This window comes from Pteropus medius, unplaced genomic scaffold (assembly GCF_902729225.1).
Source record: "Pteropus medius unplaced genomic scaffold, Ma_sr-lr_union100, whole genome shotgun sequence".
Lineage (NCBI taxonomy): Eukaryota > Metazoa > Chordata > Mammalia > Chiroptera > Pteropodidae > Pteropus > Pteropus medius.
Window position 1 is genome coordinate 21,685,084 of NW_024349797.1, and position 20,383 is coordinate 21,705,466.

The following is a 20,383-nucleotide window of genomic DNA, read 5'->3' on the forward strand; positions in this document are numbered from 1 at the left end:
CTGGTTCAAATCCCCGTCTCGCCAGCAGACCAGGAACTCGGGGAGGAGAGACCACTCTCCTAATTCAATTAATCAATTACGCCTCACCCAGAGCCTGTAGCCTCTCTGCCTGTAGACGCCCTGGAGCATCTCCCATCTTCACGCACACACACGCACACACATGCACATGCACGACACTATTTAAGCACGCATGCATATATCGCGCAGCGCATGCACACGCACATGCACTGCGTACGCACATGCAGCGTACACATGCACACGTACACGTGCGCATTACCGCGCATACACAAAGACGTGCATGCAACCGCGCATTTATTTAATAATACACACTATTACCATGCACACATAGCATTTGTGCACGCAGGCATCAGCACTGCATGTGATTCCACATGGTCTGCGCATTAGTCTTGTGCAGCCATGTGCATCGCTGACACAGTTATGCACACATGCCAGCACACGCGTATTACTGTGCAGCACACGTGCACATGCGCGACGCAGACACTGCAGCACATGCACATGTACGCCACATGCACATGCTGCACACATGCACGCACACGCACACGCGCACGCACGCGCACGCACACGCACACACACGCACGATAAGCCCTTTCCCCTCTCTCCCTGCTCACAGCCGTGACTCGTCACCTCCGACGCCTCACCTCCTCTCCACCGCCCTCTGCTGCCTGGCTCCTTGGCTCTAGGGAACCCAGCCCGTGACTCCTCCACCGTGATGTCCCTGCGGTCCTTGGGACCGGCGGTCACTGCCTTTCCCACTCTCCTGTCTCCTTGGCTTCTGGGATTTCTCCCTGCTTTTATAAGGATGAGGAATGTGAGAGTGTCTAGGGGTGTCCAGGAAGGAGCCGCTGGGGCCAAGGAGCTGGAGACTGCGGGAGGGCAGTGGGGTGACCAGGCGAGAAGACACTGCGGCCTCTCGCCCCCTCCCGCCTTTCACGGCTTCTTCCGCTGCTTTGTTGGTGGCTTTCGTTCCTCACTGACTCTCTCGACCCCCCTTCTGCATGGGTCACCCCTCTACCCTCCACCACCCAGGCCTGCCACCACCGGTGGCAGAGGCCCCCACTGAGCTGCCTGCGCGCTCCAGCTGACATCTGTGCCGTGTGTGTCTCAGCTCACATGGTGGTGCTCCCCACATTCGTGGCCCAGTGGGGTCCTTCTAGGACAGGAGGCCATCAGCTGGGCACTGCTCTGAGCTGGTACACGCCCCAGAGCAGTAGGAGGGCCACCCGGGGCACGAGGCCTGGGCTCCAGCCCGGAGACCTGGGTTCTAACCCCAGCTCTGCCCCAAAGAGGCTTTCTTGGCTCAGTGTCCCCCACTGAGAAGGGGCAGTGGGGTCTGGTGATGCCCTAGGCTGTGCGGGCTCTTTTGTCCTCCGCCCCTGCTCTGTGCACCGGGAGGCCCACCCAGACGTCCACAGCAGCTGGCTCCGTGCCCTTGGCCCCCAGCTGGGCGAGGCCCCAAGATGTCAGGGGACGAGGGTCGCCGTGGCCCGGAGCCCCCTCCGCTGAAGGCTGGCTCAGCCACAGCTTCTCCGCCAGCTCGCTCCGCTTCCGGCTCAGGCGGCAGCACACGGCCCTCGCCCCTCGGGCCCATGGGGCGCCTGGGCCTGCTGTTGCCCCTCTGGTTCCTCACGCCCCACCCACGTCTCTGTAAATAGCCCTTTATTAGACTCTCCCCGGAATTAGCCATCTCGTAAGTGCCATCTGCTCCCTGTTGGGCCTCTGCCTGAACACCACGAGCCTCCTCAGCCCTCCGGTTATGGCTCCTTGTTAACTCAAGCTGTCGAGCGGGGAGACCAAGCCTGGGCACAGATGCCAGGAGCGAACTGTGGGTGTGGGATCAAGCTGCGGCAGGCCTGGGGCGCGCGGGCCAGAGGGCCGGTTTAGGCACCTGGACGGCTCTGGCTCTGTACCACCTCCGCCCTCCGGGTGCCATCGCGTGACCCAGCATGCTGCCCAAGGGCCAGCGCTGGGCAGGGCCCTCCGGCCAGCCTGCAGCCCCAAGGGGAATAAACAGAGGCCTGGGAGCCTGAGCCAGTTGCCCAAGCTCACCCGCCACCCGCCCTCCGTGCCCCTTCCCTCCTCCCTGCGCCCGCCTCATGGAGAGAAAATACAGAGAAAACAACAAATGCGAGATTGTTCCTCCCATCTTCTCTAGATAACAGGGAAAAACCAACCAGGGTGAGAATGTGCCTGCAGGGTCCCCTCCTCAGCCTGCCTGGATCAATGGGACCCTGTTGCTGGCCACAGACAGCAAAGGCTGTTGCCCGCCACTCATGGAGAGAAGACAGAATTAAGTAAAATACAGTCAGAAATAATTGGCCCATCGGAGAGAGGCAGGAGCAGGCGCTGAAAAGAAACCGGCCTGCAGACTGGAGGCAAATCTTCCAGGCTTTGAAAGACCATTTCCGACCCCCGAGGCTCCCCCCCCATTCCCCCAAATGCTTCCTCATCGATTCCTTGATAAGATGGTGCAATTCAATCCCACAAACACTTAATGAGAACCTACTGTGTGCCTAATTCTGTGCATGCAGCCCTGGGGGAGGCAAAAAGAAAACGGGGTTTCAGGGAGGCGGGACTCCCTCCCTCCCTCCCTCCCTCCTTCCACTCCCTCCTTCTTCCCCTCCCTCCCTCCCTCCCTCCGTCCTGCCCTCCTTCCCTCTACCTCCCTCTGTGAGATGTTAAGCAGGGCCCTGGACTGGATGGACCTGCATTAGGACCCCTTCCTCTGATGTCTGCCCTGTAGACTCTAGGGGACTGAGAAGCTTGGAGGCTGATGAAACCTTTGGTGCCAGAGTCCAGCGGCTTGGACCAGGGTGGGAGTGCAGGGGTGCATGGGGGAGCCGCTGGGGAAGTGCAGCCCAGGACTAGGGCCTGTGAGCCCCCGGACAGGGGGAGGCCGAGGGAGGAGGAGGAGCAGCAGGGGTCTTGGCTGAGTCTTAGCTTGGGCAACTGCAGGATGGTGGTGGCCCTCAGGAGGCCTGGGGGGTGACAGATGGCGATGAGCGGCTCGGGAGAGACCTCCAGGGCGGATGTTTGGAGGCTGCGGGGCTCCCACCCAGGCATTGCTTTGGAGTAACAAAGGCGGGAGAGCTCGCTGCATTCCATCCGGAGGCCAGGGTCGGGGAGGGAAGGGAAGGAAAGGGGGGCGGGGAGAGGACTTGGCCCGTCCCGGGAGCAGTGTCCTTTCCCCCACATTCCTTGACGGGGAAGCAGGAAAGAGACCACCCCTCGGCCCCAGCTAGAACCCTGCAATGTGACATGATTTCTCCTCTGCTTCCCGTCTGTGGCCTTCTGGCCGCCTCAGATGGACCCCTCAAACAAAGGAACCCACGGGGTCCTCAAAGCTCTGTTTATGATCAACTTTACCGTCATCCCGGCAGGCTCCGGGCGCCCTTCTAGCCCTGCCCTGCCGATACCTTGCTGTGTGACCTAGGGAGAACCGCCAGGCTTCTCTGGGCCCCAGCATCAAGCTCCGTGGCTATTAGGGGAGCCCCCGGAGGAGGAAAGGGAGGAGCAACGAGCATTTCTGAGCAGGGGTCAAATTAAAGCTCACTGTATTGGAGCAAGCTTTGGGTGTCAAGCAACCCCATGTGTGCTAGATTGGGGGGCTGGGGTCCTCTGCCCCCATCCCTTGCTGGAGCTTGGCTGCCGACAGCCAGGTAGGGCCTCTGGGGACGCTGAGCGTCACCATAGGAACGGGCTCATGAAGAGCAGCACGGAGGAGCCAGGCGCGGGGAAGGTGGGCAGGGGGGCGGGTGACAGTGTGGGGGGGTGCTAAGTATGGTCTCAGCGCAGCTGCTCCCCACGTTCCCAGCAAAGGCCCTGGGAGGCCCTGGTGTGGAGGGCCCCTGCCGGCGCGTCTCTGCCACGGCATTCAGGCCAAGGGCGGCCACCCCCGGCACCCAGAGACCAGAGGTGGGGAGAGGGCACCGGCTGGAGTGGGCCTCACGACAAGGCCAGTTGCTAGGACACGGGATCTTTCCGAGGGGCCCATAGTAACCCTCGGAGAACACTTTGTGCCTCATTCATTTATTCATTAATTCGCTTAATCCACAAACACCTCATGGGCAGGGCTGCAGGTCGCCTGCTAAGGGCACTTCTGGCCCTGCTGAGGTCAGACACACGTGCAAAGTCCATCAGCACCAGCCGGGGAGGTGGTTGAGGTGGGTGGTGATGGCGGGTGTGGCCGGGAGGAGGCCGCAGGCTCGCTGGATTCCAGGCTCCAGACTGGGACCCTCGGGTGGGCGGGAGCTGGGAGGGCCGGGCAGGCTGGGGTGCGGGAAGGCTTCTGAGGAGGGTGGAGAGAGGAGCAAACACGCACCCAACCCTGCTTGGGCACAGGCAGTGCCTCCCTTTGCCAGCGACCCCCAATGCCTGGTAGCAGCTCCCCGAAGACATTTTTTGAATATAATTGAATGAAGATGCTAATGGTTTCTTACGAATAAGAGAATAAATATAGTACGGGAACACCTTAAATTCCTCGAGAGCTGTGTGTTTTCACATCCTTAAATTTGACAGTGCGGCAGGCCGAGCCACGATGCAAGCCTTCCTTTTCATAGACCTAGAGAGGTGACGATTCCGCCAACGTCACCCCTAAAACTTCTAAGCTGGGGTGAGGGTGGGGGGGGTCCTTCTTTCAGGGGCACATGATTTAAGAAGATGACTTCTTCTGTGGTTAGAGTCCTGTCTCTACTTGGCTGGTCATTCTGAAGGGCTCAGCTAGCTGGGCCCTCCTGGGAAGGTGGGTAGGGGTCACTGCAGGGGGAGGTGGGGGTGGCCTGTTGGCACAAGTCTGAGCAAGATGTGTTTGTGGGTCAACCCTGGGATGAGAAACGGAGACGTGGGTTCCCTGGACTTTTTGCCAGGGTAAGGGAGGCTGTGGAACATTCAAGAATAGTTCAGAGGGATTTATATCCGACTGGCTGGAAGTTCGTAACATTCTTTCCCCTGCCTAACTCTGCCCCAGCCACGAGGACCTACCATCCCGCGCATGCACAGGCACAGAGGTCCTCCCGCAATGCCACACCTGGAGAACCCCCATGCATCCTTGCACCCCAGCCTGAGGGTCCCCCTCCGGAAGTGCTTGGACTCCCTCCCCAGCGTGCCCAGCTCGCCCTCTGCTTACCTCTGCAGGGCACCACACTTCTGCCTCCCAGAGGTCTCTAAGCATCATGTCTCCCCTTTGAACGCTGGGAGGCGAGGGACCACCCTGCCATTGCACACCCTGCCACCTCCCCAGCACAGCCCCAGGCACACAGTAGGAGCTCAGGCTACGCTGAGTGGATGAAAGACACATTTAAAGAGGTGAGCCTCCGTTTTGCAGAAAATTAACTTCTGGGAATTTCTGATCAAGGAAGACTTACAGTACTTTTTGCCAGAGCCTGCATTGACAGGCTGGGCCCGATTCCCTCCCTCTTGGGTGGGGGGTGAGTGTACCTACGAGGTGTGGGGGCGGGGCGGGAGCCTTCATTAACCCTTCCGGAGACCCGCAGAACGTCCTACGCGCCCAGCATGACTCAGTGGCGCCCTTTAAGGGGATAATTTGATTGATGACGTGGACAATTAGACTTGTGAACTTGACATCCCTGTCGATTCCAATGGTGAGAAAGGAAGCGAGAGAATCTATTTTTGAAGCCTACCGTCGATGACGAGAAATCATTTCTGCTTGGGGGAGAGGTGCGACCCCGCCCAAGTCAGCACCGCATCTGGCCCCGCGCCGGCGCGGCCCCGCCTCGCCCGCCGGCTCGCTCGCGCTCGTCCCTCCCCGGGGCGCCGCGTCACGTGCAGCCCCGCGTCCCGGGCTGGGGACGCAGCGGGCCTGGGCCGTCACGCGCCCTCCAGGCCGCGTGCACCAGCGCGGCCGCGGCCACGGCCCCCGCAGGCCCGCCGAGCACAACGCCACTCCAGGCAGAAGAAGACGCTTCTCGCTCACTGAACTTGAAACCCAGCCTTCGTGTTCTGAGCCTAACCGTTCGGGGGTGCGCCTCTCGTTTCTTCTCTCCTTCGCCTTCGGCCCCCCCTCCTCCGCAGGAAAAAAGAGGATTTCTCTCTCCCAAGACGAACTTTAGTTAAGAAAAGAATCGGGCACGTGGCAGCTTTGCATCTCTTAGGTGTTTGCATGAACACTCACAGCCCCCCCAAATGGCTGGGTTGCGCCCCCACCCACAGGGCAGGGTCCCGGGGTGCCCTTTGGGCCGGCGGAGGGCTTGGTGCTCGGGTTCCCAGCAGCCGCGCTGGAATCCCATCCCGCAAACCATTAGCTGCGCTGCTGTCTGGGGAGCTTCAGGCCTCCCGCGGATTCATCTCTGAAATGGGCCTTGCGGTCCCCACCCAGCCCAGCCGTGACGAGGCCCCGAGGCGATGGCCTCTGCTGTGGTGCTAACCCACAGTCCAGTCCCAGAGGCCAGGCGGGAGAGGCAGCAAAGGTGGCCCCCACTTGGCTGTGAATCCCTAATCCTGGGGCTGTGGCTTCTGGAGACCCTTGCCCCGCTGTCTCCTGGCTATTTCTGTTTCGGGTCTCTAACCAGCGCCCCGCCCCCCTCCCCGCACTGGTCCTGCCTCATCTCAGGCAGGGCCAGGGGAGAGAGCAGAGTCCTCTCTCGCAGGGAGAATGTGAGAATGCATGGTGTTTGGGGGTGGGGAGGGGGAAGAGGGAACAAAAGCTCCTGTGGGGCCTTGCTGGGCCTCAGTTTCCCCAACTATGTAACGTTCCACCGGGACTGGTCCCGTGGGGGTGCAGACCCCTCCCAAACCACAACCCAGTCCAAGCAGAAACAAAGCCTCAGGCTTGGAGATTCTCAGCTGGGGGTTGGGGTGCAGAGCGAGATGTCAAGGAGGAGGCGAGGCGGCCCCCAGACACCTTGCCCCTTGGTGCACCCCCAGGAGTAGCTGGTCTCTGGGGCCCCTCCGGCTGGACCTTGCTGGCTCTGCTGAGCAGCATTTTGTCGCTGATCCTGGGAGAAGTGGTCTGGTGCAGGCGGTCGGTGGCGGTAGCATTCGCAGACGGGGAGGGGGACAGGGCGGCGGAAGGGGCTGGAGATAACATTTCTTGGGTCCCCTCAGAAAACTCTCACCCATCACCAGCTCCCTTGCTGTTCAACCAGCTGGCCTCTGGGCAGAAGGAACAGGGGACACTTTCTGGCTGCCGGCGGAGCTAGTCCTCAGGCAGAGCCCCTCGGCTTGGCTGAGGGAAGGTGCCCTGCCAAAGCCTGGGTCCTGGTCCCCTCCACCCCCAGGGTTGGCGGGTCTAGCCCCTGCCACCTGTGTAGACCACCTGCCGCGCCATGCTGTGTGGGGGTGGGGGCTGCGCGCCTCCTCTGGAGGGGCGTGGGGAGGAGGGGAGGAGGGGGCTGGAGGAGTGCGCAGAGAGGGGCTCCCTGTCCCGGCTCCTCTGGCTCTGCACTCCCCAGCCCCCAGGGTCTGCTTGCAAACAGCAGACGGTGCTGACTTCTCCCCAAGGTACCCGACTGGCATTTTCGTGCTTTCCGTACAGCCTTGAAGCCTGTGACAGTCACCAGCCCCCCTCCTCACTGCTCCTAAGCTACGCTTTCTCTTGTCTTCTCGCTGAAAAGAAATCTCTGGTCTCCTGAATTTACAAACCCTTTATTGACACTAGAACAAACCGACAGAAAGCTCCAGGCTTACAGGTCCTGCCAGGCAGGAGGCCCCCCGCCTCACAGCAGCCCTGCGGGGGGGGGGGGGCTCTGGAAGAGGCCCGATCAGAAGGCCCCCTGCCCCCTCCTCCGGCTCTCTCTCTAGCTGACTGGGCAGAGGCCAGTGGCAGCTGTTGGAGGAAGGGCAGAAAGGGGCCAGGCCTTGTAAGTACAGTGGTTTTCTACTTACGAAAACCCGAGTTCCCTTTGGGGACAGGTGTGGCATCCCTGTTTATGGACAAGGAAACTGGGCTGGGGGTTGGGGGGAAGTGACTGGCCCAGGGCCCTCAGCAGTCAGGGGATGGAGCTGGGATTCACAAAAAGGTGCCAGCCAGCCAGCCAAGAGAGGGCCAGCTGTGGAAAGGGACTTGGCTGGGTAAGGTAGGGGTCCAGGTGGGGGCACACCGATGGCCTCCGTGGCCCCCTTTGGTGCTCCCTGCAGTCCACACTGCCCCTCGTGACTTGGTCTGAAGGGAGGTGCCCACCCCGGGCCGCTCAGCCCCATGATCCCCGCCCTCACTTAGTGTCCGGCCGAGAACCCAGCCCTCCCCACCTGCCCGCTGCACTGTGCTGGATAATTCTGGAGGCTGAGGTCAGGGTCCTCGGAGGGAAGAGAGGAGGAGGGGTCAGGGAAGCTATGGTGATCTCCATGCATAGACGGTTGGACCTCCAGGCTGGGACCTGTTGGCCAGGGGCCTGGGGCAAAAGACCTACTGGACTGGTTTCTTCACTTAAAAGGAGAGAAGGGGCACGGGGTGGGCACCCAGTCAAGGGTGGCTACTGAGTGACGCTCCCTCCAACCTGTCGTCAAATTCATTCCCAACCCACCCCCTCCCCCCACAATTCTGCAGAAAACACCAGGGAAGGGGCTCCTTCCCCAAGGGGGTGGGGGCTTCCCTCCGGCATCCTTGGAGCCAGCTGGGTCTCCACCCCAGCCATGTGCCTTCCGCAGTCCAGGCTTAGCGTCTTGGAGCCAGTGTGCTTGGGGGCTCCCCCTGGCCGAACTTCCCCCATCTATCCCCAGGTCAGCAAGTGTATCCTCAAAGCTTCCGGGGCCTGTTAGATGGCCCCAAGGCCAAGGCCCCGCACCCCAGGTTCAAAGTGGCAGAGACCAACCCCGTCCCCCGCCACCTCCACCAGCATGGTGGGAAAGGGGAGACCATGAAGTGGAGAGGCCGTGAAAGGGGTGAGCAACCACTCTCTGCACCTGGGATGCATATGCAAACTAACCTATGCAAATGAGGCCCACACAAACTACCGCTCCGAAGGCCCCACCGCCAGGTGCTCACCCCGAGGAAGTTAAACACCTTTAATCACCTTTACTACCCCCCACTGCCGCCCAGCAGCTCCTGCTGGTACTCTGAAGCTGCCCAGCAGAGCGTGGGGCTCTAAGGCCCAGGCTGGGGGGCTTTTTCCCCCCAAGAACTCTTTGGAGAGGGAGGGTCTCCGGCAGGGTCAGCACCCCCCACCTCCCAGTGGGTCTGGACGACATGCTGAGTGCCTGCTGTGCAGCTGGGTGTGGGGGACCGAGCATACCTGAGCGTGCCTACACATGTCCCTGCAGGCCAAGATGGATGTGAGCGTGTGTGTCTGTGTTGGATGACTGTCTCCGTGTGCTTTGATAAGTGTGTAAGCATGAGCCTGTGGCTCGTACATTCTAGGGACTGCGTCTGTGTGCGTGCGAATGTCAGGTCTATGGCCGAGCGTGTGAGTGAGCCGTGGTTTGTGTTTGCGCATGACCAAGGCCCGGGCTGCGTGTGTGCTGGCGTGTGTGGGGTGTATGTGACCGACCGTGTACTCGGGCATCTGTATGTTTACAAGTGTGTTCGCATGTTCAGGTGTTCACGTGGCTCCACACGTGCCTCCGTGTGGACCGCTGGGCACATGTAGAAAGATGCCGGGCGTTTCTGCGCTGTATGCGCGCTGGCCATGACTGGGCATGTGGCACTCCCGACTATTTCTCTAACGTGCGTTCGTGTCGCAGAGTGTGTTTGTGTCGTGGGGTGTGCCTGGGTTGCAGTGTGTGAGGCTACAAGTGTGTCTGCGTTTTCTTGCGTCATTATGGCTAGGGGTCTGGGTGCATAGGCTTTTCACGAACCTTTTTCCAAGTGCGTGTGTGATTACGTGCGGATTCTACGTCTTCAGAGTGTGCATGTGTGCTCTTCTGGGCGTGCGAACTATGGCATGCGTGCTCGGGACCTTGGCGATAAGTGTTCTGGTGTTTCTGTGCGTGTGTCCGGGTCCCGAGCGTGTCCTTGCGCCGTCCTGGGGTCCGCGGCCCAGCCCGTGTTGGGTTCATGCGACCTGTGCCAAGCGGGCCCCGCGGTGCGCGCCCGTGTGCCGTCCTGTGTGGGGAACGCGTGCTCAACGCGCGCGGGGTACCTGTGCCCGTCTAGCCAAGAGTGCGCCGCGTGCGCGAGCGGGTTTCCGGGACGCTGCAGTGGTGGGGGGTGGCCCCGGGGGTCACCGGGACTGGCCGGCGCCGGCCCCGTGCGCACGAAGGCGGGGGCGGGGGGCGGGGGCCGCGGGGGGGCGGCGGTACGAAAAGGGCGGCGCGCGCGGCGGCGGCGGCAGCTCCGCGGCGGCATTGGAGAGCGCAGCGCGCAGCCCGGTGCAGCCCTGGCTTTCCCCTCGCCGCGCGCCCGCGCCCCCTTCCGCGTCCGCAACCAGAAGCCCAGCGCGGCGCCCGGAGCCGGACCCGCGCCCGCGCCGCTCCCTGGACCGCGACCCCGGCCGCCCCGCGATGACCGCGACCGCAGCCCTCCTGCCCGTCCTCTTGCTCCTGCTGGCCTTCGGCCACAGTGCCCATGGTGAGCCCCCCGGCGGCCTGGCTCGCGCCCCCTCTGGGGAAGCCTGCGACGCCCCCCGGCCGCCCGGTGACCTGCGCGCCCCGTCCCGTGCGCCCTACCTCCGGGCCCGTCCCGCCTAAAACCTAAGCCCCGCGCTGTGCCTGCCTCGCTCTCCCCACCATCCCTTGCATGCCAAGCCCGTCCCTGGGGGTCCCGGGGGGCAGGGGAGGTGTAGGACCCCCAGCCCCTTCCCGCCCCGCAGAAGTGACGCTTGGAGGGGTGTCCGTGCTGGGAGACAGGAGGTATGGAGAAACCAGGTGATGCTGGGAGTCCTCTGTGGAAATGCTCTGGGGTGCAACTTTAGGGTGTCCCTGTGTGCGCGTTCGGGAGCAGGTCTGTGGGGCCGGTGGGATTTGCCGTCGCAGCCCCAGATTCCCGACCAGAAGCCCAGCCCGAGCCCCTGGGTGGCGTTTCTTTAGGTGAGGGGCTGTGTGCGCCACTTCTGTCTGCGGCCATCTGTCTCTGACAGCCAGAGAGTTGCCCCCTTCCCGCAGGGTCCCCCGGCCCCCACTGCGCCACCGGTTGGGGGGGGCTGTCTGGGAAGCTAGACAGCAGGTGAAGTAAATGCACACAGTAGGCGCCTGTTGAAGAGTCAGAATCTTTAAATAGTGTCATAATTGCAGTCAGCTCTGCAAAACCATTGCGTGGTTTTTTTTCTTTTTTTTTCTTTTTAATATGAACAGTGTGGGGTAGGGGAAATTGGGGAATTTGACTTGGGTGCTTGGCTTAACCGGGATGAACCTTTAAAAAAAATCCAGATGCCTTACCTGTGGGCCACCAGGTGAACCTGTCTGGGGTTTCTCAGAGATGAATACCTCAAAATCTGCTCCCCCCTTTAGCTCACTTAGCAAAAGTGAGGATTTGGTGGAGTGTGGCGGGGGGGTCAGAATCTTTCCATCCACCATTTCCCCATTCCCAGTTTTAGGACTCGAGGTTGCGTATTTTGTTTGGGGGAGATGAGACATCTGACCTGCTCCTGAGAACTAGGCAGTAGGCTATGGTCACTCCGTCACCAGGAACATGGCAGTCCTCCTGAGTGCGTTGACAGGAGGTGCCTACTGTGTACCAGGCTGGAAGGACTGCAGAGGGTCACGGGCTTGGCTTTGGCCTCTGGGGCCTTCTGGGGTGAATGGTGTAACCTTTCTTGTGCCTCAGGAGCTGAATGCTTCCCGGCCTGCCACCCCCAAAATGGATTCTGCGAGGATGACAATGTTTGCAGGTAATAGGTGGCTCCCCAGAGGCAGCTTGTGTGTGTGTGGGGGGCCAGGGCAGGGTCCTGGGGAGTCATGGTGTCAAACAGGAAAAAAGAGGTGTTTGGCTACTGGGCTGCAGCAGCTTCCCTCACCTCTGCAGGAAGCTGGTGGGGGCAGTGAAGGGGGGGGGGACAGCTCCTGTCTGCTTTCTTAGAGGTGGGGTGGCTGGAGAGCCCCTTGCAGGCCACTGCGGCAAAACGCAAAACGCAGCAGCATTTTCCTGGGCTCTCGAGGACCCCTCTGTCTGCTCCTCAGCTGTCCCCTCTTTAAGCCTTTCCATTCAGGTGACGTGTTTGTTTCCTGGGACTCACTGGCCTGGCACTGCGCAAAGACCCCCGGGGCTCTTGGTTCCGCAGAAAGCAGCCTGAGCTCCCTCTTCGCCCCCGCCCTCCCTCATGCGTCCCCACCTTTCTCCCCTCCCCACCCTCCGCAGGTGCCAGCCTGGCTGGCAGGGTCCCCTGTGTGACCAATGCGTGACCTTTCCTGGCTGCGTTAACGGACTCTGCATGGAACCCTGGCAGTGCATCTGTGACGACGGCTGGGACGGGAAGGTTGCATAGGCTGGCACTCGACCTGCTCACCACTCCTCCCCCCCCCCCCCCCCCCCCGCCGCTGTCTCCCCCAGCTCACCCCAGCTCCCCGGGGCTGCCTCCCCTCCCCCTTTCACTGAATTCCAACTGCGCACCCTGTGCTCTGCGTGGTGATGTCCTGCTTGTGCACTTCCCGACGGTGGCAGGAGCCTCCTCACAGGCAGGGACATCATTTTGCTCCCCTCTGCGCTGCCGGCACCCAGCACCCGGAGAACACACTGGGGTGACAGTGGCGGGGAGATGCCTGTTGAATAAAGAGTCACAAAGTAAACACATGGCACACAAAGCTGAGAGGGTGGGGACCACGGGCCCCGGATACCTGTCCAGGTCACTGAAGCCAGGGAGGGGTAAGGACTGGGGGGCGGAGAGGGGCGTCGTGAGAGCCAAGACTCCAGCAGATAATACATGCTGTAGGAAGGAGGCTGCAGCCAGCAAACAAACAACAACAAATAGGGGTGGGGGGGGCAGTCATGCTGAGTGGTGGGCAGTAGAGAGCTGAGTCACCCAGGGCCGCCGGGACTGGGGACAGTGATGGTGACTGAAGAGCTCAGGTGTAGGGGGGCGGGGAGCTGGGAAAGGCTGAGAAGTGGTTAAAGCGCAGATTGGTGTTATCAGTTGATTTCATTAATTTATGCAATCTTTGTCTTTCATTACCCTGAGTGATTGAGAGCTGGCCGTGGCTGCGTTTGCAGGCAGCAAACGTTCGTCTGAGCCCATTCTCATTCGGCAAAACCTGCCCGGGGGCCCAGGCAGACCGAAGTCCTCGAAAAAGCTCCAGCAGCCTAGGCAGTGCTGCAGGGCCTCGGTCCTTAGGTCCCCAACCCCAGCAGAGACGAGTGGTGCCTGTGGGGAAACTGAGGCTTGGAGAAGCAAGAGGGTCCACTCAGAGACGCAGAAGTCAGGAGAAAAGCCAGCTAACCCTGCCCCCCCCTTCCCCAGCCTCAGAAATGGGTTCATTCTCATCTGGGCTTTTTCTAACAGCCTCCTTTAAGGAGACCTAAGGGCGGCAGGCGTTCAACATCAAGCGTCCCCCCATTGTCTCGGGTCCGTAAAACCCCCTCCCCGGCATGGTGCAGGGCGTCACCCGCAGCTGACTCATGCAGGGGCCTGCGCGCTGCTCCCCCTCTGCAGTGCACCCCCATCCTCGCGGTAGCTCCAGCTCATTGCAGAGCCCTGAGATGTCACCATCGGGGACGAGGGCTTTCAGCCCGGAGCTCTCCCAGCCTGACATCTAAGCCCAGGACTTCCAGATGAAGGTCCCCTCCCCACTGGGTTGACAAAGCCTCTGGGCTTGGGACGCTGGATCCAGAAGAAATAGTTCTGGGGATAATTGAGGGCCCTCTCCCTTCACCCCTTTCTTCGGTTCTTTGAGGCTGTCCCAGCCTAGCTGCTTCCTGGGGTGGAGACCCCCAGCCCCTACGCCAGCAGCCTTCTCCTCGGGGAAAGGCGGGCTTAGCCTCTGGGACAGACAGGGTGGTCTCCAGCTCTTTAGCCTAAATTTCAGATTCCGGGTGACAGCAGAGCCGGGAGGGGAGGATGAGGGACAGGCCGCAGAGGCTCCGCGTGCTCACGCTTCCCCCCCCCGCCTCTTTCTCATAATGATGAATCCTCATCACATTGCCTTGCTCCCTGCCCGGCTCCCAAGGCACGCCTCCTGGGCTGGGGGTAGGCCATCAGCAAGGCGGTCAGGCTTTTCCTTATCGATTGCTTGCCATCTCCCCTCCATGAGGGTGGGGGTCTCTTTAACAGGAAAATCTGCGCGTGTGTGGCCTCAGCCCCGGGGTGCCCCCTCCCCCAGCCTGCCTTAACTGTGCTGTGTCTCTAGTTGGTCCTGGCTTTCTGTCTCTAGAAAAGCAGAGCCCAAACGTTCCTCAGAGACTGGCCGGGGAGAACCCCTCCTTTATGAGTGGGGAAAGTGAGGCACAGAATGCAGAGTCGCTGAAGCCTGGAGCCGGCCCGAGACGAGCCCGGCCCGCGTCCCTCCCTGGCCCGGCCGGGGCCTGGGGTCTGCCGCGTCAGAGAGCCCCTGACCCAGGCCCCTTTGTTCAGCGGTCCCTGGCTTGCTGGGCCCGGGCTAATGAAGCGCGCATGACGGGCGGTGTGGAAAGGTGGTGGGAACATCCCCATGTCCATGGAAATGCACGTTGACAGGAGAGGGCCCAGTGGTTCTAACCTCGCCACCCTGAAAAGAGGCCGCCTTTTAATCCGGACCCCTCTGTCGGAGAAGCGAGAGCGGAGAGACCACCGGGAGGTGGAGGCAGCTTTCTTGGTTCCCAGGGGGGGTCTTTACGGCTCCATCTCCCCCTGCCCCCTGGATGGGGCACTAGGAAGGGCAGCTGATGTTCCCAACAGTTGGGCTGCACCAGAAACCCCGAGTGGCAGCCCCTGCTTCCCAAACGCGAGACGCTGGACGCGAGAAGCTGTCTGGAGGAGGCAGGCGTCAGGGAACCACAGCTTGGAGCACGTTCTGCGGAGGGCGGGGGTCTGCTCTGAACGTCATAACGCTGAACTTGGGGGTGACGTGGGTCCCCAGAAAGGGTGCAGCTGTCCTGGGTTATGTGTCAGTGAGTGAGTGACCACGACTTTCTGTCCCTGTGACCTAACGCGAGGAAGCCCCTTCAACTCCCTGAGCGGTTCACCCACTTCGGGGCTTTGTGGGGGTCACTACGCCTCTTACTCAGGACCCCATTTGGTCACTGTTGGCAGTAGTCACAAGCAGAGCCATCTAGGCAGCTCATTTGGGGTGCCCCCTTGACGAGCTGGAAGGGTCTCTCCCCGCCTCCACCTGGGAAGCTCTCCCTCCAGCCTCTGTCCCCCCCTTCAGCTTCCTGGGGGACGGGGTGCCAAGCTCTGGTGTTCTCTCCCCTCCCCCCAGACATCCGGGCTTGCGCCTCGACCCCCTGTGCTAACAGCGGAACCTGCATGAACCTCGAGAAGGGCCACTATGAGTGCTCCTGTGCCCCCGGGTTCTCTGGGAAGGACTGTCAGAGGAAGGATGGGCCCTGCGTCATCAACGGGTAAGTGTTCCTTCCTAGTCCTATGTCACCTGCACGTCCCTCAAGACCCTTTCGGCCCGGCCCAGTCAGACCTGTCCCCTGACAAAACCCCCAGTAAGGGCTCGGCCAGCGGCCCCGTGAGGGGCCGCCCTCCACCAGGGGCAATGCCATTTCCATAATTTTCCAAATGACCCTGAAGGCGATTTCACATTCCCCTGCTGTCCCCAAGTCCTGATGTGTGTGAATGACAGTAGATTGGGCCGTGAATCAGAGCTCGGAGCTGCATCATTTTCTAAAGGCAGCATAATAAGAGATCGGAGTCTGGCAGGGCCCGAGGCTGTCTGTGAAACCCACTCACCACATTTTAGGGGGTGGTTTTGGGGAACAGTGGGTTTCTTGGGGTGTCTAGGCTGAAGAGGTGGGGCCGGGATGCTGCCACTGCACGAGGTAGAGGTGTGGGTGGGGACAGGCCATCAAGACAAGGGGTTGAGGTTCAGCCACCCTCCGTGGGGAGGGGTCTGGGACTTCTGGGGAGTGGGCACAACAGACCGAATAGCCACTTGCCTCTGTGCCTTGGCTGTTTCTGGCCTTTATCTGCGTAGCTGCACTTATGAGGCTTAACTGGAGGCCAGGGGAGATCTTGACAGAAGCAAGAATTCAACCTAGAACCTCGTCCTGGGCTGGAGGCTGGGGCGGGGCACCCCGACCTCTGGGGAAACAGAAGCTAAGTGCAAAATCGGTTTATCCTGACCTAGCGTTGCGGGGCGATGTGGGGGACCCGGGAGCCGGCGACCGCCACCAACGGGTATTTGTGAGGCATCTGAAGATCAGTGCCCAGAGGGGTCAGAGGAGAGGGGGTGTCACCGAACACCGGTTCTGCTCATTAGTGAGAAGAGAAAATACAGAGCGAGACCTTTACAATATTGTGCGTTTCTCTCTGACGGACTTGAACCGGTCTGTCAAAGTACAGCGCGGGGCCCTCGAAATTCCTTCAGGGCTCAGCTCCTATGCAGCCTTCGTCCCCAAGCTGCGGTGCCGGTTTCTTGTGCCTAGAGCCCCTTTCTTCCCTGGAGTTTTGGCATTTATCAGATGACAAAGGGTCTGCTCGTTTAAAAGCACTTACATTAAATGCTCCGTGTGCTCCGCTTTGAGCAGCCGGCTTCGGTCTGCGAGCCGCACTTGGGTGAATGAGCCACTATTAACCAGCCGGGCACGGACGCTGGCTCGAGCCAGCAAAGGCAGAGCGCGTATTTCTTTCACTCAGAGAGTCCCCAAGGGTTTCCTGCACAATAACCTGCAGGCTCGCTCTGCTGAAAATAAAAATAATAATGGGGTGGCGCTGGTGGTGGGAGCAAGTGAATGATGCCCTGTGTGGCTCAGTCGCAGCAGCCCAGGGACCAAGCGAAGGGAGGGGCTTCGTCACTGACTTCGCCTCTCCCAGCCTCAGTGTCCCCGCTTGTCCTGTGACTAACCATCAGGCTTCTGGACGGAGGGATGACATAGAGGTGGGAGAGGGGGTGGGCGTCCAGCGCGGGAGGTCGGGTGCGTTCCAGGTCGGCAGAGTGATGAGGCTGGGCGCGCGCCCCGCCCAGGTGCGCATCCGCCTTGGGCAGCCGGGAGGCCCTGGCGGGCAGGGGTCGCGGTGCACGGCGCCTCCCTGGGCCTCCCTGACTGGCATCGCCCGCTCACCTAATGTGTTCTGAGCACCTGCCCTCTCGTCAGGCCCCACGAGGTCTGCGATGTAGGGGGAGGGGAGCCCAGCGCCTGCCCCCCGCCCCCAGCACCGCCACCCTAGCCCAGCCCGCGAGGGCCCCTTACCACGTCCCCTGTCGCGTTGCAGTTCCCCCTGCCAGCACGGCGGCACCTGCGTGGACGAGGACGGCCGGGCCTCCCACGCCTCCTGCCTGTGCCCCCCTGGCTTCTCGGGCAATTTCTGCGAGATCGTGGCCAACAGCTGCACCCCAAACCCGTGCGAGAACCAAGGCATCTGCACCGACATCGGGGGCGACTTCCGCTGCCGCTGCCCAGCCGGCTTCGTGGACAAGACCTGCAGCCGCGCGGTGACCACCTGCACCGCCGACCCGTGCCTGAACGGGGGCACCTGCCTGCAGCACACCCAGGTGAGGTTCGAGTGTCTGTGCAAGCCCGAGTTCACAGGCCCCATCTGTGGCAGGAAGCGCGCGGCGAGCTCCCAGCAGGTCACCCGTGTGCCCAGCGGGTACGGGCTGACCTACCGCCTGACCCCCGGGGTGCACGAGCTGCCCGTGCAGCAGCCCGAGCACCGCGTCCTGAAGGTGTCCATGAGGGAGCTCAACAAGAGCACCCCACTCCTCTCCGAGGGCCAGGCCATCTGCTTCACCATCCTGGGCGTGCTGACCAGTCTGGTGGTGCTGGGCACCATGGGCATCGTCTTCCTCAACAAGTGCGAGGCCTGGGTGTCCAACCTGCGCTACAGCCGCGGGCTGCGGAAGAACAAGGGCCTCCTGTTGCAGTACCACAGTGGGGAAGACCTGGCCGTGAGCATCGTCTTCCCGGAGAAGGTCGACATGGCCACCTTCAGCAAGGAGGCCGGCGGCGACGAGATCTAAGCTGCGCGCCCCCCGCCCCCGCCCCCGCCCCCATGCTCCCGGGGTCCCGCAGAGCTTCTCTATGCGGTCCGTTCCAATCTTTGTGGGGAATTTGCTATCTTTTGTGACAACTCTGGTGAACGCTATGCTGCCCTCTATTACCTCCGTGTGGCTGTGTGACCAACACAATGCTCGAGCAAGCCTCTTTCTCTCTATTAATGCATGATAAAAATAATAAGAGTTTCATCTTTAAATGAGTCAAAGAAATATGTCGTTCTAAACTCTAAACTTAATATAAAATCCAAAAAGACCAAAAAAAAACATGGCAACTGAACCAGGACTCCCTGCCGACGTCCCTCTCCGAGGGGTCTCGGCCACAGGGTCCTTGCAATGCCGGTTGTGCGTGACCGGTCACTGTGACAAGGGCTAAAAATCTCGTTCGTTCGTGAATTCTCACACGCCACATCCGACGCGCACTCACTTCGAATCCAACATCGTAGTCTTTAGATCTTTCTGATTGATTTGAGATTTTGCAGAGTGCAGCGGCCGTGTGTCAGGCAGAGAGAGAGCCCCGGGTTGGCTGTTGGGGGGCCGGGACCTTGTCCCGGCCCTGCCACTAACTCGCTGTGTCATCCTTGGCGAGTCCCCTTCACCCACCCCGGGCCCACCACCTTTTCATCCCTCTCCTACGAGGGGCTTGAATGCAGTGACCATCAAGGTGTTCTCCTGTCTAAAACGGAATTAGGAACGAGAGGATAGGAACCAAAACCATCTCTGACCCTGGCGATTAAGATCTGATGAAGACGACGTCTCATCCCAGGGTCAGAAAGTTTTGGCCTGTCCCGGAGGCTCCCTCAACATGCTGAAGTCCACCTAACTGCAGATCTCAAACCAGGGAGCCTCCTAGCCCACTCCCCATTTGGGCAATAATTGGCCGCTTTGAGTCACAACGTGCAGGTCCAGAGTTGCCACTTAAGCAACCCCGTTCTTGCCCACCCGGACCCCAACACCAAACTTGCCTCTCTCTCTAGAGAGATGTCCCTTGAAACATGAATGCACCTTGAACCACAAGTGCCCCTGGCAGAGTCTGAGCAGCGACACAGCCCTCACCAAGGTTTGCACGGGGTTTAGTGGAAATTGTCGCTTGTGGGGCGTTTTCTAGTTCTGTGGCTGAAGTGGTATCGGACCTGGTGACAGATAGATACGCAGCCATGGATTTCATTTGTGTTGCTGAGGTCATGACCCTCCGATCTGAAGAGACCTAGCCAGCTTTTGAATTATGAATTTGACTTTTTTAAAAAGAGAGCATCTATATTTTTTGCAAAAAAATTAGAAAGAAATGGACAGAGCTCTGTTTAGCGTTCCAGCTTTTAGAGTTGGGCAGCTAAACAGCCCTTGGGTACCAGATAGGTATATTTTGCTGCTTGAATAATTTGGGTAGGAATCAGTAGTTTTATAGACTATTACCTGCCGTGTTTGCCTTGCTGTAAGTGCTTGTTTCCAAGTCATAACCACCTCCATCATCTCGATCATCCTGATCACCTCACACACACGAACGTGGGTCACCGTCATCACACGACCATCAAGTTTGTCACCACCGCTCCAAGTCCCTTATCCTGATTCAAAGCCCAACTGTCCTCTCCTCCGAACTCCTGATGTCCCCACCCGAGCCCCGTCAGTCACTCCCTGTCCTTTATCATCCCACCTTAGGTCGCACACACACCCTCACAGGTGACGTCACCCCAGTGTCCCATCGCCCCCGCCCACCAAGCGCCTCCCCTCCCTCATCCCCGCCCCCTGGGTCCCCAACCCCAGTCCCTGATAACCCTCGCCCCAATTCCCCCCTCTTCCCCACACGTCATTCGAGTCATCAACTCATTTTGAGTGTTTTTCAAGAAATAATTTAAAAAAGACAAAAAAAAAGAATTGTTGGCATGTGCCAGGTGGGCAGGCGTCTGGCAGCCTGCCTGGCCTCTCTCACGTGAGGCCTCGGTCGAGTCGGCTAACGGTTCTGATCCTCAGTTTCCCCAAATATGAAATTCTACGATTGGACGAAATGATCAAATTCTCTGCGCCACGATTTCGATCTCTGTGCCGCAGAGAACGGCCTCATCCCCTCGATGTCAAGGAAAAGACATCCCGCTGTCTCTTCCTGACCGAATCCCCGTCAGTCCATCGCGTTACCCTCCATTCCTTCCATCAGAAAGCATTTCCAAGCAGCTGCTGCGTGCCCGGCAGTGTGCGGGGAAGCGGCAGGTGACGCGTGATGAGGGGCGTCTGGGAGGGAAGCAGGCACACAGGTGTCCCCGGGGAGCCACGCCCAGTGCAGGTGAACTGCCGCGGGAGCAGCAGAGAGCCCTCGCCAGACACCTCCCCTGCAACCCGACCCTCCGACCTTCCCATGCGACAGAACTTCTGTCACCAGCATGTGACGTGGCCGCCCCGCCCAAACCCACGG

At 60.5% G+C, this 20,383-nt stretch overlaps 2 protein-coding genes across 2 annotated transcripts; both read left to right on the forward strand.

Moving 5' to 3' along the window:
- Positions 1-10,279: 10,279 nt before the first annotated feature.
- LOC120619783 (protein delta homolog 1-like) lies at positions 10,280-12,332 on the forward strand. The gene is made up of 3 exons (XM_039884360.1): positions 10,280-10,480; positions 11,675-11,738; positions 12,206-12,332. Exons 1-3 carry the CDS (start codon positions 10,414-10,416, stop codon positions 12,330-12,332), a joined length of 258 nt encoding a protein of 85 aa, XP_039740294.1. The 5' UTR covers positions 10,280-10,413.
- A 2,118-nt stretch (positions 12,333-14,450) lies between these two features.
- Positions 14,451-19,627, forward strand: LOC120619784 (protein delta homolog 1). The gene is made up of 3 exons (XM_039884361.1): positions 14,451-14,470; positions 15,122-15,379; positions 17,199-19,627. The coding sequence occupies exons 1-3, from the start codon at positions 14,451-14,453 to the stop codon at positions 17,944-17,946; spliced, it is 1,026 nt and encodes a 341-aa protein (XP_039740295.1). The 3' UTR covers positions 17,947-19,627.
- Positions 19,628-20,383: the final 756 nt, after the last annotated feature.

Bases quoted from the DNA above. Each gene is read 5' to 3' on its own strand.
- LOC120619784 (XM_039884361.1), top strand. From the start codon at position 14,451: ATGACGGGCGGTGTGGAAAG. The intron at 14,471-15,121 runs GTGGTGGGAACA...CCCCTTGACGAG, and splicing joins ATGACGGGCGGTGTGGAAAG to CTGGAAGGGTCTCTCCCCGC. The intron at 15,380-17,198 runs GTAAGTGTTCCT...GTCGCGTTGCAG, and splicing joins GGGCCCTGCGTCATCAACGG to TTCCCCCTGCCAGCACGGCG.
- LOC120619783 (XM_039884360.1), top strand. From the start codon at position 10,414: ATGACCGCGACCGCAGCCCTCCTGCCCGTCCTCTTGCTCCTGCTGGCC. The intron at 10,481-11,674 runs GTGAGCCCCCCG...CTTGTGCCTCAG, and splicing joins CTTCGGCCACAGTGCCCATG to GAGCTGAATGCTTCCCGGCC. The intron at 11,739-12,205 runs GTAATAGGTGGC...CACCCTCCGCAG, and splicing joins GAGGATGACAATGTTTGCAG to GTGCCAGCCTGGCTGGCAGG.